This window comes from Mesoplodon mirus, assembly GCF_964341445.2.
Source record: "Mesoplodon mirus genome assembly, chromosome: 11".
Taxonomy (NCBI): Eukaryota; Metazoa; Chordata; class Mammalia; order Artiodactyla; family Ziphiidae; genus Mesoplodon; species Mesoplodon mirus.
Genome location: NC_138987.1, coordinates 69,097,620 through 69,114,491, shown reverse-complemented (window position 1 = coordinate 69,114,491; position 16,872 = coordinate 69,097,620). Strand labels below are relative to the sequence as shown.

Here is a 16,872-nt window from a genome sequence, read left to right as displayed (position 1 = left end):
TCCTGCTTTAAACATGATAAATTTTAGCAATATTTTACACATATGTTTTTTAAGGGTCATTTTTGTCACCCATCCCTTTTTTTCTTTGATGGTGGGAGGCTAGGCAAAAGGAAAAAAAAAATCAGGTCAACATTTTCTTTGAGGACTTTTTTCCAAACCCAAAGCTATTAATTGACGGAAAAGCAAAAGCTTTCTTCTAGGAGGGAGGGGCTCAGGTATTTTTTTTTTTTTTTTTTTTTTTTTTTTCGTACGCGGGCCTCTCACTGTTGTGGCCTCTCCCGCCGCGGAGCACAGGCTCCGGACGCGCAGGCTCAGCGGCCATGGCTCACGGGCCCAGCCGCTCCGCGGCATATGGGATCCTCCCAGACCGGGGCACGAACCCGTATCCCCTGCATCGGCAGGCGGACTCTCAACCACTGCGCCACCAGGGAGGCCCAGGGGCTCAGGTATTTTAGTCATTGGTATTTGTAGAATCTCAGTGCTGGTTTGGCTCTTATGTAGCAATACAAATATGAAGGATATGTGGGCAGCCCTTGTCATCGAATTTGATCTTTCACAAACGACACATCTCAATGCACCTGAAAGTCTAGAATTACGAGACAAAGAAGTCCCTAATTTGTAAAGTCCTGAAGCTTTGAATTCTAGTTTCCTCGTTTCTAGGGATTCCTGTAAATGCCACATACTTGTGGCAAACCATGTGAGAAAACTCATCCTCTTCAGTTAGGGGACTTTGCTTGTACTGCCGCCATCACGCGGTGAGAACAACCCACATGGGGCAGCCCCCCACCGTCACTCTTGGCGCTCCAGACCTTCAGGGACATTAGCCTCCCCTGGAGCTTAAAAGCTTTGGCAAGCTCAAAACTGAAGATGAATAGTGCTGCCAGTTTCTCTTCGTACCATCCTATAAACCATGATTCCCCCACCCCATGTTGCTGCTAAGAAATAGAAAGCAAGAAACTTTTAGAAAAAGACTCTTTCCTTGGAACTGCTTCTGTTTTCTGCTCCAGGTCAAAAGCTTTATTTATCCCAGGGTCTTTGTAAGACGTAACATAGTTAATTAAAAAAAAAAAAAAAGATGCTTTGTTGAGATGGAAATTCCATCTCAGCAGAGTTGATCTTGAGTACTGAATGAAACTTAGAATCAGCAGTGATCCTACTATTTTGAAGAAGAAAAAAAGGGAAAACTTTTTTCTGCTATGTCTACTTTTATCACTTTCTTTTTTATGGCTGAGTAATATTCCATTATATGCATGTATATACATATATGTGTGTGTACACACACACACACACACACACACACACACACACACACACACACACACACACACACACACACACACACACACACACACACACACACACACACACACACACACACACACACACACACACACTGTCCCCAATCCTATCTAAGGGAAACTCCTCTACTTATGCTCTGGATTTTCCCATCTCACCCACTTCAGGACTCCATTCCTACAATTATCCCCTCTCTCTGAATCATGAATTTCTTGTTTTCCATTGGACCATTCCATCAATACGCTAGGATGCTTTAATGTACCCATCCAAAATAAATAAATCAATAAATCCTTCCTTGACCATGAGTCCTCCATCCAGATACAGCCCTATCTCTCTGCTCCTTTTCATAGCAACCTTCTCAAGAACCCTGCCTCTCTACTGCTTCCTCCACCCTCTCACCCCCTAGTCTCTGACCAGTCCACCCTAGGTAGACTTTTGTCCCCTCCCGCCACCCTAGTCTTCCTTTTCTCTCACTCGTACTTCTTTTCAGTCACCTTTGCCAGTTCTTCCTCCTCTGCCAGACCTCTGAAAGTTAGGAGTACCCCCCAGAACTCAGTCTTAAGGCCTCCTCCTCTATCTGTGGCATCTCCTGAAATTAACCCACCACTATATGCTAATGACTCCTAAATGGACATTCCCCTCCCTAACCTACCCTGAGGCTCTAAACTTCTCTACCAATCACTGCCTTTCTCAACAAGTCCACATATACATCTAATTAATAACTTAAACATAACATGCTGAAAGAGAACTCTCCATTTCCCCAAACCCAGTTCTCCTCATTATCTTTCCCATCTCAAGAAACGGCACTACCATTCACCAAGCTGCTTCAGGCAGAAATCCAGGAATCGTCCTGGGTCACTGTTTGTTTTACCCACTCACATCCAATCAGCAAGTCAAACAGACTCCATCTCCAACAGGCATCAAGAATCCAACCACTTCTCATCACCCTCGCTGCTCGTTCACTGCTCTCCCTGGGACAACCCGACTGGTCTCCTTGCTTCCACCTTCCTTTCCACAGGTCACTCTCCACAGTAGAGAGATGGCTGTCAAGCATACATCAGATGATATCGCACCTTTGCTTAAAGCCCTCCAATGGATTCCCGTGGCAAGTAGGATAAAGTCCCAGCTGCCTCCTGTAGTTCTGCCTGTCTCTCTGAGATCATCACATCTTCTCTCTTCCTCATTCACTAGGCACGCTGGTCTCCCTTCCCCTTCCAGTAAGGTCATTCCTTCTCAGCTTTGCATGTTCTACACCCTCTGCCTGGGATGCTCTTCCTCAGGGCCTCAACCGGCTGGCTTCTTTGCATCATTTAGTGCTCAGCTCACACATAACCTCCTCAGCAAGGACTTTTACCAGACCACCATGGCAGAATAGCACCTCCTGCCCCCCTACTCCTACCGACCATTCCCTACCTCATTACCTGTATTTTCTTCATAGAATCTTTCTTGACCTGAAAACTTTATTTTCTGTGGTATGGATTGCCTATGACCCACTAGTACAATGTAATGGCCATGAAGCCAGGGACCTGTCTGTTTCTCTCCCTCCAACATTTAGATCAGTGACTAGCAGAGGAGCTATGTTTTTTTATTTCAAATGCTGAAAGAGAGGGGGCAGAGAAAAGGAGGAATCCAAGAAAAACCAAAAGGAAGAGATGAGAATAAGTTTGGTTCAATGTAGTGAATGAATGAAGACTAGATTGACTAAAGAAAAAAAAGAAAGGAATAGTGGGAAATAAATGAAATGATGCTGGGAAAGATGGAATTGAACAGAGAAAGGTCTCAAATGCCAAGCCAGATTGCCTGGAATTTATGCAGTAGGAACTAGGGAGCCACTGAAGCCACTGAACTTCTGAATGCCCAGTGCCTGGAATGCAATGGACAGTTGAAAACTATTTGTTGACCAAATCACCAGTGCAAAGGTGACAGCTAAAACTGAGAGAATGGGATCGGGTCTCAAGGGAAAGAAGCCCTGAGCCTGGGGGAGATGTCTCCAGTCAGAGGAAGGGAAGAAAAGGAGGGAAGACATGAAGGGGAGACGAGCCAGAGATGGAGGGGAAGTGTCAGAGGGAAAGGGCACACTGAAACCAAAGGAAGGAAACGTGGCAACAGCAACTGCAGTTAAAAATGTTAACTGTCAGGGGGGAAATGTCCAGAATGAGACCTAAGAAAAGGCCTCTGAAGTTGATAAGAAGATGACTGGGACCAGCCACTTCAATGGAGCTGTGGGGATAAAAATGGAACCATGGCCTGCGAAAGGAAGGGGAAGGTGATGAGGAAGACGAGGAAGTTTCTCCTGGCATGCCGCCTCCACCAGTCCACTGACGCTGTCCAGAGTGCCAGCCTCAAGCAGAGGGAGAAACGTTCAACCGAGATCAAGCTAAGATCCACCAGGATATAGAAATAGAGAGGAAATGGGACAGAGGTGAGAGAAACACTTGTTTTTTAAGTCCTGCAGCACTATGTGGCATTAACAAAAATACGCAGTCATTTATAAGCACACTGAAGCCAGCAATATTGAAATAAAACCTGAACATCAGTCCTACCATAAGAATTTTGCTTGGACTTGCAGCGGCATTCATGCTACATGTTCTTTTGGACCCTCTCAATGGTGATGGATCTTCAATGGTATGCACTTCATCAGATGAAGGTAATTCCCATCCTTCAGCAAAGGCAAACAGCATGTCACCAGCCACAGAGGCCCTCCTTCTGGGGACATAATCTGTCACCCTGTCATCTGTGGCTGTAGGGAGTGGGGATGCTGATGGATGTGTGCTGGGTCTCCTGCTGTCTTCAGGGCTCTTTGATGGGGATGCAAACTCTGCTGGAGATGCACAGCTCTCGGAGAGCTTGTTTTGCAAAAAATGTTTTAAACGAGTTTTTCTGGGAACACTGTTTTTCATAACTGCGCTCCGAAGCTGAGACTCTTCTGCAATGACGTACACTCTGCAGCGGCCCCGGGTCACCGCTGTGTACACGTGCTGCCAGTGCTGGCGGCCCGCCTTCCCAACCACATACACGACTGTCTTCTCCTCTGACCCCTGAGGGGAAATAATGCACGAGGGAGATTTAATACTGCATAATGGGTTCATGTCTCTGGACAGTCTACAAAGGCAGAAAGGAGACAAGTCCTCAAAGTGCTCGCAAGAGCATTCTACCTGGCCAGAGTATTCAAATGAATCCATCTGATGGGTTCCATTTTATTCATTATCCTGGAATTCCCATTTTCTAATTACGCTGCTAAGTTTGGGTGTCACAGATCCAAAACTGGCACGTAGAAACCCAGCAATAAACTTTAAACTGCATGCAGTGCTAAATCTTCCTTCATACAAGAATTTGAAACAGCTGTATGGGCTTTATGTATGGATGTCTTACTCCACTGTTACTTATATAACAAAAACAGACACCTGAAATATCCAATAATAGGAAATAGATAAATATATATATGTATATATTTATTTTTCTATATCATGTATCTATATATGTTACAAACATCAGATATGCTTTAAAATATAACAAAATTTTAAAAACTTGATACATATATATAAAAAAATGATCACAACCATGTAACACAAAATACTCTGATCAAAAATACGAAGTGCACATAAAGATGTAACAAAAACAAAGTAAATCACAAAGCAAGAAGGGAATCCTACCAAAAATGTAACCAGTCTGTTTCCAAACGGAGGGCCTATGGATGATTTTTTTTTCTACTTTCCGTATTTTTCCAATGTTGAACCATTTATTACTCTTATCAAAATAAGACAAAAGAGAATGACGAACCTTTGTTTCTTGGGTTTAACAAACCAAGAACTATACTACAGGCAGGAAAAATGCCCAATGTCACAATGTAACTGTGAGAAAACAATTTCAAGAAAACAATAACAAGTTGTGGCTATTCTTAGTCCCTGTATTTCCAGTGCCAATATAAACTAAGAAGGGGTTAGAGCCATTCTCTCTCCCAACGCTCCCACATTCCTCTGCCTGAAAGAGGAATTGTGGGGGAGACAAACAACAAGATGAGGCATGTAGAAAATACACATCTGCACTAAAAAAAACCTTGTACATACCAAGCACTTCTACCTTGCTGGACACAGAGAGTTTGAACCAACTCTTCAGGTTATAAAAGTTTGATAAATACTTCCTTCCAATGCTGCTGAATCTCAGAAATGAATGTAAATGATACTTAATTCTACAAATGTTAAACACATTTGCTAGATATACAGCACCATCCCCCCATCCTCCCATGGACTTTATACTTTACACTGTATTTCTGTAAACAGGTAAACGTCTACCTAAACTTAGCTGAGTTCTTAATCATCAATTAAGTATCACTGAGAAAAATCTAATAGCCTCATAATGTCTCCCTGTACCCACATTGACTGCAATACACTGTCCTCACAAATAGCAGCCACAGTGCTATCTGTCAAATGCAAATCTAGTCACATCAGATTCTGCTTAAAACCCATTAATGGCTCCCAGGCTCTCAAAAAAAAAGTCCTAACTCCTTAATATGGCTCCTACAGCCCTTCAAGAGCCAGCCTTGGCCTTTCCCCTCCTTCCTTTCCCCCTTCCTTCCCATGAGCCAGGCTCCCTCAAGCACAAAGAACTTCCTTGTGATCCTGCCTGTGCTCCCCAGTCCCTGGCCTCCATCTGGCCTACTTCCGGATTAGCTGCCCGATCCATGTACTTTCCAGCACCCTGTACTTCCTCTATCACAGTATTTTTAACCTGACTGGACTGTCACCAACTGCCTTCTTAACTGTACTCCTCACTGGACTGTAAGCTCTGTGAAGGCAGGACCACATCTGTCTTGCTCACTGTTCTTTATCAGGTGTCTCATTGAGTGAATGAGGATAAATATTAGACTGTCAGCCAAAGCTGTCCTCCGAAAGTGGGACATGGGCACCTACCTTCACCTCACAACCTGCTATTAATCATTTGCCCATGTTTTAAATCTTCCTCAAATCATTAAGAACTGTCAAACTTCTTAAAGGAGGCAAGTTTTACTTATTTACTTCTCTAAATTTGTTCTAAAACTCAACAACTGGTATGAATAGACACAAACCATTAATGCCCTTCATGAGTTTATGGACCTAGAATCTGAAAGTCTATATGGACCTTAGAGTGGAGGTCAAAAAACTTTTTCTGTGAAGGGTCAAAGCATCAGTATTTTAAGATTTGTAGGCCAGATGGTCTCTATGGCAACCACTCTGTTCTTCCTTTGTAGTGCAAGAGCAGCCATAACCAATATGTGAATCAATGTGGGACTGGGTTCCAATAAAAATTTATCTACCAAAACAAGTCGTGGACCAGATTTGTCTACCATATTGGATAACACAGTCCTAGAAGGCCCCAGGAGGTGACCTGGCCCACATCACTCCTCTAACCTCATCTCCTGTCACTCTCCCACACTGGCCTCCTTGCTGTTCCTGTTTCTCAAACCTGCTGGACAGCCTCCCACCTTAGAACTTTGGCCTTGGCTATTCTCTCTACCTAGAATGCTCTTGTCCCAGATATTCACATGGTTTAACTTCACTACCTCCTTCAAATCTTTACTCAGATGCCACCTTGTCAGTGAGGCCTACCCTGACCACCTATTTAAAATTACAACTGCACCTCACCCCTACCCCTTTTCCACAGCATTTACCACCTTCTCACATAATACATAGTTTACTTATTTTTTTCAATTACATTTGTCCCTAACCTCTTCCTTACCAAATATAATCCTCAAAATGTCAAGTATCATTGACTATTTCATGGACTGACCTATACCAAGCACAGAGAAGAGAGTCTGACTCAATACATTTTTGTTGAGCTCAACTGAACTTGAAGAACAAACTATACTGATAGAAGACAACAATCACAAATGTTCTCAGAGGTAAGAGACATTATTTCAACTATGAAATAAGAGCCAGATTCAATGAAGAGAACATTCCAAGATATCTACTCCAATCTCCACCCAGTAGTAATAAAAACCCTTCACTACTTATTTGTCTAGAAATGCAACAGAAAAACTGGATTATAAATGTGAAGAAATAAACAGAACAAAACATTAATGAGATGGAAAATAGGAGAGCTGATAAGAATTCAGGTAACCAGTTCTGGAGGTCCAATATCCATACAGTAGAAGTTCTAGAAAGAAAAAACAGAGAAAGCTGAGGATGAGATAATGAAATTATTTAAGAAAATTTCCCAAAATTGAAGAATATGAGTTTCCAGAATTCCAGAGTCCCCATCATAAAAATCCATGGGAGAAATTTCTCCCGGATCTCACAGCTAGGAATATTTGCCCTTCTCAACAACTGTTTGTTCGTTCATTTACTTTAACCTAGTAGACATAGTCAACTGACTGCTTCTCTCTTTGCTTTGGGAACTTTGGCCCTAAGGGAACTTAAAAGCTAAATCTGCAGTCTACATTAACACACAAATAGGACAGTATGCATATCAGCATTCCAATCCACTCTTGGCAGTAATCCTTTTATCATGTTTAACTTTATTTTCCACTTGACATGCATTTTTCTTGTTAAATAAATTTATTTATTTATTTATTTTTGGCTGCGTTGGGTCTTCCTTGCTGCACACGGGCTTTCCCTAGTTGCAGCGAGTGGGGGCTACTCTTCGTTGTGGTGCGCGGGCCTCTCATTGCGGTGGCTTCTCTTGTTACGGGGCAGGGGTTCTAGGCACGCAGTCTTCAGTAGTCATGCCACGTGGGCTCAGTAGTTATGGCTCGTGGCCCCTAGAGCACAGGCTCAGTAGCTGTGGCGCACGGGCTTAGTTGCTCTGCGACATGTGGGATCTTCCTGGACTAGGGCTCAAACCAGTGTCCCCTGCATTGGCAGGCAGATTCTTAACCACTGCACCACCAGGGAAGTCCCTGACGTGCATTTCTTTATATTTTAAAAAATCATGCTCAACTGTGGGCACTTTTTGTAAGCCATTTCAAATTCTTTCTGGAACTGAGGTGGGGTAAGTTAATAAATAAAACACCATGCACTTTGAAAAAAAAACCCTATGCTAATTAATGTTTGCCTACTATTAGAGGATACAGTCTAACCCATAAAATTTTCTGCATAAAAATGAAAGTGGGGGCTTCCCTGGTGGTGCAGTGGTTAAGAATCCACCTGCCAATGCAGGGGACACAGGTTCAAGCCCTGGTCCGGGAAGTTCCCACATGCCGTGGAGCAACTAAGCCCGTGCGCCACAACTAGTGAGCCTGTGAGCCACAACTACTGAAGCCTGCACTCCTAGAGCCTGTGCTCCGCAACAAGAGAAGCCACCACAGTGAGAAGCCCATGCACTGCAATGAAGAGTAGCCCCCGCTCATCGCAACTAGAGAAAGCCCACACACAGCAACAAAGACCCAATGCAGCCAAAAATAAATAAATAAATAAAATTTATATATATAAAAAAAAGAAAGTGGATGCAGCTTTGTCACCAAAACAACACAATGGCAGAGAGAGGAGTTTAAAACAATGAGATAAATAACAGAGCCACAAATAACTTGTGAGAATTAAAAAATATTAAAATAAAGTTGAAAAGCAAGTTGCAGCAAATGCAATGTGGTGTCCAGAATAAGATTCTGGAGCAGAAAAAGGACATTAATGGACAAACTGGTGAAATCAAAATAAAGTGTATTTTTTAGTTAATAGTACTGTACCAATAGTAGTTTCTTAGTTTTGACAAATATACCATAGTTATATAAGATGCTAATATTAGGGGAAGCTGGGTGAAGGGTACATGGGAACTCTCTGTACTAACTTCCCAACTCTTCCATAAATCTAAAATTATTCCCAAATCAAAAGTAATTACCTCAAAAAAATAAAGTAATTACCTCACAAGGGTAGAGGAAGGGGATACATTTTTATACCCCAATAAAGTTGGTTAAACAAATAAAAAAGAAGTTGTAAAAATATATATAATCAATACAATACCATTTATGTAAAACTTGGTTACCTTGTTTCTATATGAACAGACAAATTCAGGTCAGAAATCACCTCTGAGGAGGGTGGGAAGGCCTGGGATGAGGGGAGGGCAAATGAGGCAGTTGCTTTGGGTACAAAATTTAAGAGGATACCAAGAAACTCAGCAATCAAGACAAATAAATTAAAAAAAGTAAAAAACTCTCCAGAAAGTGGGCACAAAGGGAACATACTCAACATAATAAAGGCCACATATGACAAACCCAAAGCTAACATCATACTCAATGGTGAAAAGCTGAAAGCATTCCCTCTAAGATCAGGAACAAGACAAGGATGCCCACTCTCGCCACTTTTATTAAACATAGTTTTGGAATTCCTAGCCACAGCATCAGAGAAGAAAAACAAATAAAGGCAATCCAAATTGAAAAGGAAAAAGTAAGACTGTTATTATTTGCAAATGACATGATAGTATAAATAGAAAATCCTAAAGATGCCACCAGAAAGCCACTAGAACTCATCAATGAATTCAGTAAAGCTGCAGGACACAAAATTAATATATGGAAATCTGTTATATTTCTATACACTAACAGTAAACTATCAGAAAGAGAAATTAAGGAAACAATTCCATTTATAACCACTTCAGAAAGAATAAAATATCTAGGACTAAAAAGGAGGCAGAATACCTGTACTCCAAAAACTATAAGACACTGATAATAGAAACTGAAGACGACACAAACAGATGGAAAGATATACCATGTTCTTGGATTGAAAGAATCAATATTGTTAAAATGACCATATTACCCAAGGCAATCTACAGAGTCAATGTAATCCCTAACAAATTATCAACATTTGGTAATTTGACATTTGTGACTTTTCACAGAACTGGAACAAAAAAATTTTAAATTCATGTAGAAACACAAAAACCCAAAAATAGCCAAAACAAGTTTGAGAAAGAAGAATGGAGCTGAAGGAATCATGCTCCCTGACTTCAGACTATACTACAAAGCTAAAGTCATCAAAACAGTATGGTACTGGCACACACACAAAAAAAAGACACAGATCAATCCAATAGGATAGAAAGCCCAGAAATAAACCCGTGCGCTTATGGTCAATTAATCTATGACAACAGAGGCAAGAATATACAATGGAGAAAAGACAGTCTCTTCAATAAGTGGTGCTGGGAAAACTGGACAGCTACATGTAAAAGAACGAAATTAGAACATTCTCTAACACCATATACAAAAATAAAATCAAACAGATTAAAGAGCTAGATGTAAGACCAGATATTTTAAAACTCCTGGAGGAAAACATAGGCAGAACACTCTTTGACATAAATCACAGCAATATTTTTGGGGATCCATCTCCTAGAACAATGGAAACAAAAGCAAAAATAAGCAAATGGGACCTCATTAAACTTAAAAGCTTTTGCACAGCAAAGGAAACCATAAACAAAATGAAAAGACAACCTATGGACTGGGAAAAAATATTTGCAAACAATGCAACCGACAAGGGATTAATTTCCAAAATATACAAACAGCTCATACAGCTCAATATCAAAAAAACAAACAACCCAATCAAAAAATGGGCAGAAAACCTAAACAGACATTTCTCCAAAGACATACAGATGGCCAACAGGCTCATGAAAAGATGCTCAACATTACTAATTATTAGAGAAATTCAAATCAGAACTACAATGAGGTATCACCTCACACCAGTCAGAACAGCCATCATCAAAAAGTCTATAAATAATAAATGCTGGAGAGGGTGTGGAGAAAAACAGAACCCTCCTACACTGTTGGTGGGAATGTAAATTGGTGCAGCCACTATGGAGAACAGTATGGAAGTTCCTCAAAAAATTAAAAATAGGGAATTCCCTGGCGGTCCACTGGTTAGGACTTGCACTTTCACTGCTGAGGGTGTGGGTTCAATCCCTGGTCAGGGAATTGAGATTCCGTAAGCCACACAGCGTGGATAAAAAATAAAGTTACTTGCATTTTAAAAAATTTTTTTTAAAAAACTAAAACTAAAAATAGAATTACCATATGATCCAGCAATCCCACTCCTGGGCATATATCCAGAGAAAACTCTAATTTGAAAAGATACATGCACCCCAATGTTCACAGCAGCACTACTTACAATAGCCAAGACATGGAAGCAACCTAAATGTGAATTGACACATGAATGGATAAAGAAGATGTGGTATGTATACATACATACATACATACATATATATATATAAATACACACACACGCATACATACAACGGAATACTACTCAGCCATAAAAAAGAATGAAATAGGGAATTCCCTGGCAGTACAGTGGTTAGGACTTGGTGCTTTCACTGCTGGGCCTGGGTTCAATCCTTAGTCAGGTAACTAAGATCCCAGAAGCTGCACGATGTGGAAAAAAAAAAAAAAAAGGAAAAAGGAATGAAATAATGCCATTTGCAGCAACATGGATGGACCTAGAAATTACCATACTAAGTGAAGTGAGTCAGAGAAAGACAACTATATGATATCACTTATATGTGGAATCTAAAAAAATGATACAAATGAACCTATTTACAAAACAGAAACAGTCTCACAGACATAGAAAACAAACTTATGGTTACCAAAGCGGGAAAGGAAGGGGTGGGGAGGGATAAATTAGGGATTTCAAATTAACAGATACACTCTACTATACATAAAATAAACAACAAGGACCTTCTATATCGCACAGGGCACTACTGATATATTCAATATCTTGTAATAACCAATAATGGAAAAGAACCTGAAAATACATATACATATATATTTACACATATAACTGAATCACTTTTGTGTACACCTGAAACATTGTAAGTCAACTATATTTCAGTTTAAGAAAATAATTTAAAAGTTAAAATTTAGAGCAAAAATGATCCACAATGAACAAAATATCAAAATTTTAAATAAAGGCAAGATCAGTAAGAGTGCCATGCCAAGTGACACTGGAGACGGAAGCAAGAGGGAAATTCAGTTATTCTGGTCCTGACTGCTCTTTTCCTGGGAGACATGGGAAGGCCTGCAGGATGAGACTTTAACTATGTCTTAGATCCAGAAAATAAAGACAGCTCTGAAGCAGACAGTGTAAAACATTAGTGTCTGTACAGTAGTTTTTGTACTTCTGTGTATTTTGTTTCCTAATTAAAAAAATAATAAAAGCAACAAAACTTAGGAAGAAAATAATGCAAGGTACTCTATCTTGGCAAGCTATTTAAATTGCTTTATAAAAGTCCATTCTTACCTGAAAAGTGTGAATAGTTCTTGCCCATGCATGTTTTATGTTACAATATTGCATTAGTTTCCCAAAATCCACAGTTACTTCGAAGCCAGCCATATTATTAATAGTCAAAAATCTTTTCTTTCCAAAAGTTATATCAGTTTTATCCTGTCATCAAAACAAATAACAGTTTTGTATGTTTTCAAATATGCACACTGTAAAGGTCTATTTTGGGGTTGAACATAAAATGCAAGCACCTTATAAATAAAATAGCATGTATAATTGTTAAGAATTTCAAAAAGCTTAAAATCTAAGCATTAACTGAATATAGACACACCCAAATATTTTAATAACCACAAATGGAAGTTTTTGGTCCTTGAAATTTAACCTTAATTTGACTCTTTGGAGAACAGTCTGTGTTGTCTTTCTTATCTTGAAGACTATACATTTCACTTCTTGCACTGACTATGTGAGTCTGAATGTATTTTTGGCAAAGGGTTTACTTTTCCTCAGATTTTAAAGAATAAACTTGTAAGTTTAAAAGGTTGTTTATACAATGAGGACAAATTCAAGGTGACCACTTCCATAGTTCCTACATGTAAGCAGCAACCAAGGAAGTGATGCTTTGTAAAATATAAGTGTGTCACTTGTCCCTTGTTTTTTGTTACTCAAGCACTTCAAACTTATTAAAAATGTTTCTTCACAAAGTCTTCCAGAACACGTAAGAGAAAGGAACACTTCCCAACTCACTTTATGAGGCCAGCATTAGTCAGACACCAAAACCAGACAAGATATCACTAGAAAACTACAAACCAAGATCCCTCATGGACACAGATGCAAAAATCCTTAACAAAAAATTATAGAAGAAGAATGCCAGCTCTGATATGATTAAATTCTGAATCAATCCTCGGGCAATAAAAGAAAACTAAATCTATCCCTCATAGGTAAAAAGGTACTATTTTTCTGTTATCATTTACCTCTGTTATGAAAAATACTTCTCCATTGCAGAGTCGAATACCACTTTCAAAGTCATGCTTATTTTTAGCAAAACCATGAGGAGTACCATTAAAGTCTTCGCCACCGGCCTTTAGTTCATTATTTTGTTGGCTGTTGAAGGTATTTTCAGGGAGTAAGTCTGAGAGATACGCGTTCCTGGTACAACAAATTTTATCACCAACTCCAAATTCAAGTCTATTCTGATGGTTTCTGGGTTAGAAAATAATAATACAGCATCAGAGTTTGGAAAACCTCAATTTCATTTTCTTTAAGCACTGACTCTTACTCAGATCTGATCCAGTTCTCAAAATTATTTCCACAGTCTTTTTACGTCACTTTTGTTCTCCAAAGGTGAACAAGAAATCAGGCTCCCTCAGTTGTGGTCTATCTACACTTTCTGCAGCACCTCAAACTCAGTAACATTTCCCAGTCGAACTTTTTCAAGTTAGAAATCTTGGCATAAAGGCTCATGTCTCTCTTTGCCTTTATATTACAAAAGTTACCAAAAATCTTATTGACTCTACCTTTTAAATTCATCCTCTCCTCTCTAATCTCTCTTATCACTACCCCAATTCAAGTCTTACAGCACTTACACATATTTCTATTGTAATAATTATATTGTATCAGAATAATAGCAGCAAATCAAATAAGTGCTGGTGATAATACCAGTTACCGTGGTACGTGCTTTAGGTATATTATTTCATTACATCCTTACTATAACTTTATGAGGGAAATTCTGGGTAAGTGTCCTCTTTTACATACATAGAAAGGTGAAATTACCTGCCCAAGATCACAATTACTGTGACCCAGACTGGATGGCCCCAATCTTATGCTTTTCAACCCTTTGTTGGGCTACCTATCATGGTTTTTTGTGTCTTTCCTCAATAGACAGGGAGCTCCTCTTGTAATTTACACTTCTCTGGGTTCTCTGCACTTAATAAAGAGTAGGTATTGATAAATGCCAGAGAAGTGAGTTAGTCTGTCCTACGTGTGAATAGAATGGCTTTTCTATGCTCCTACTTCCCTGATAAAAGTCCACCTAAGGTGCTCTCTGTAGGCACCCTGTTGCTAAGGTTCTTGTACACATTCCACACATATTCTAATTTGAAAAATTGCCCTGAATTCTCCACGCTCATCTTGGAGAAGCTAGAGGTAGGAAACCACAGGGACAATTTTATTCTTTATTTTTCTTATTACGCTGATTACCAAATAATCAATTCCTAAGGATATATATTATATTTAATTGAAGATATCATTTGACTTCACAAAAGAGAAAAAAGATTTTTAAATGTGCAGCTACAGTGATAAATGTCAAAACAAACAAAAGTATGGCGAATCCAGGAAGAACTGTCCTCACTTGATTAGACGGCCCGTGTAGTGCTTGCAACAGCAGGTGTTGATCACGTCACAGTCTTGCCTGGAACACAGAAAAATACAAGGGTCACCTTAATGGAACCTCTTTTGTGTGGATTCCTGTTACCAACAATTATGAGACACTGGATTCTATCAAAAGTTTCCAGGACTGGGACTTCCCTGGTGGTCCAGTGGTAAAGAATCTGCCTTGCAATGCAGGGGACGTAGGTTCAAACCCTGGTAGGGGAACTAAGATCCCACATGCCACGGGGCAACTAAGCCCACGTGCCACAACTACTGAGCTTGCTCACCTCAACTAGAGCCTGCATACCATAAACTACAGAGCCCACGCGCTCTGGAGCCTGTGTGCCACAACTAGAGAAAGAAAACCTGCACGCCACAACTAGAGAGAAGCCCGCGCACCACAACGAAGAGCCCGCGCGCCGCAACTAAGACCCGACGCAGCCAAAAATAAAATAAAATAAATAATAAATCTTAAAAAAAAAAAAAAAAAAGTTTCCAGGACTTTCTCCAGAAAAAGTATTTTGTAATTTTGATCTTAACCCTTTCTTCCACTCAGATTTCCTATGAGTTACCAAATATAATATTTGGTAGAAAGAGCACTTCTTTAGGGAATTCCCTGGCAGTCCAGTGGTTAGGACTCAGCATTCTCACTGCCAAGGGCCTGGGTTCGATCCCTAGTCAGGGACCTAAGATCCCACAAGCTGCAAGGCGTGGCCAATAAAAAGAAAGAGCCCTCTTTAGAAACTGCCTTCTGCTGGACCTACCCAAGAAATACCTCAAAATAAGAGAGAGAATTCACAGTGATGAACTACCAGTCTCCCTTTCCAACAGCACCTAGATTCATAAGGTATGAGATTTAAAAGCTTCATTAAAAACACCAAAATTTTGTAAATGCTTTACCTTCTAAATGCAATAAATTGTGATGTTTTTGCATCTTCTAGGTCCTTCTCTTTGAGTAAAGTACTAACTGCAGAATATAAATCTGATAATTCAAGAGAAAAAAGTTAACACAGCAAAGCACTAAATTATAACATTGTTTCAATGCAGAAACTAATTCATAAATCCTGCTAAGGGGTCCAGGAAAACATCTCACCAAATGGGATACAAGTTCACCATGGGAGTATCAACCTCATTTGTTTCATCAGCCAGGAGCAAGAGAAAAGAGAATGAAGGTGACGGTTCCAGACACACTATCCTCAATCACTAGCCAGGACAGCTCCTAATTTGTAATATCACCACTGTGTATTTACTGATGGTTTGTGAATGCTGAATTTAAAGTATAAGCAAGAGGACAAAATATGTAACGTAATTACTAATGTAAGACTTCTTTCTGTCTTAAGTTCTGGTGGTACTAGTGGTCATGAGTTATAATTTGAGAATCTATATGCTTTGCGTATGTGATTTCATCTTTAATCTTCACAATACTCACATGATGCATGTATTATTATATACAGGGCCAACATTTAGCTTTTACATACCAGTATAACATATGGAGATATTTCTGTTTTAACTAGAAAATAGCTACTCCCCGAACACCACAGTGCCCTCCCTCCCACCCCAGCCATGTCTTTCCTTCCTCCAGAGCCCCCAGATCTCCCCATGATTCAGCAGCTAAAAGGTTAACCCTGACACAGGAAGGGATCCATTCCAAGAGTGACCAGACCCTACCAGCTATTAAATAGTTTAACTAGCACCACTGATTACATCCTTGTTACGACCGTAAAACTGAGACTCTCGGAAGTAAAAGAAATTTTCCAGTGGGGTAGGGTGACCAGCCTCCCTCTTTTTTTTTTTTTTTTTTTTTTTTGCGGTACGTGGGCCTCTCACTGTTGTGGCCTCTCCCGTTGCAGAGCACAGGCTCCGGACGCGCAGGCTCAGTGGCCATGGCTCACGGGCCCAGCCGCTCTGCGGCATGTGGGATCTTCCCAGACCGGGGCACGAACCCGTGTCCCCTGCATCGGCAGGCGGGCTCTCAACCACTGCGCCACCAGGGGAGCCCTTTTCCTCATATTTTAACATCTCTGGAATTCTAGCCCAGCTATGA

At 40.2% G+C, this 16,872-nt stretch overlaps 1 protein-coding gene across 4 annotated transcripts in view; it reads right to left on the bottom strand.

The window, feature by feature from the left end:
- The window catches only part of HELB (DNA helicase B), a 36,009-nt gene that overhangs the window by 3,471 nt on the left and 15,666 nt on the right, over positions 1 to 16,872 (bottom strand). For 2 of the 4 annotated variants that reach the window (XM_082635783.1, XM_082635784.1), the window contains exons 8-12: positions 15,729 to 15,810; positions 14,809 to 14,868; positions 13,433 to 13,661; positions 12,480 to 12,623; positions 3,840 to 4,334 (exon numbers count right to left, since the gene is read on the bottom strand). In XM_082635783.1, coding sequence (XP_082491909.1) covers positions 3,840 to 4,334; positions 12,480 to 12,623; positions 13,433 to 13,661; positions 14,809 to 14,868; positions 15,729 to 15,810 — 1,010 coding nt within the window. Of the gene's footprint in view, positions 1 to 3,839; positions 4,335 to 6,956; positions 7,429 to 12,479; positions 12,624 to 13,432; positions 13,662 to 14,808; positions 14,869 to 15,728; positions 15,811 to 16,872 lie in introns of those variants that run through there. The other 2 variants (XM_082635786.1, XM_082635785.1) reach the window with 2 other exon arrangements.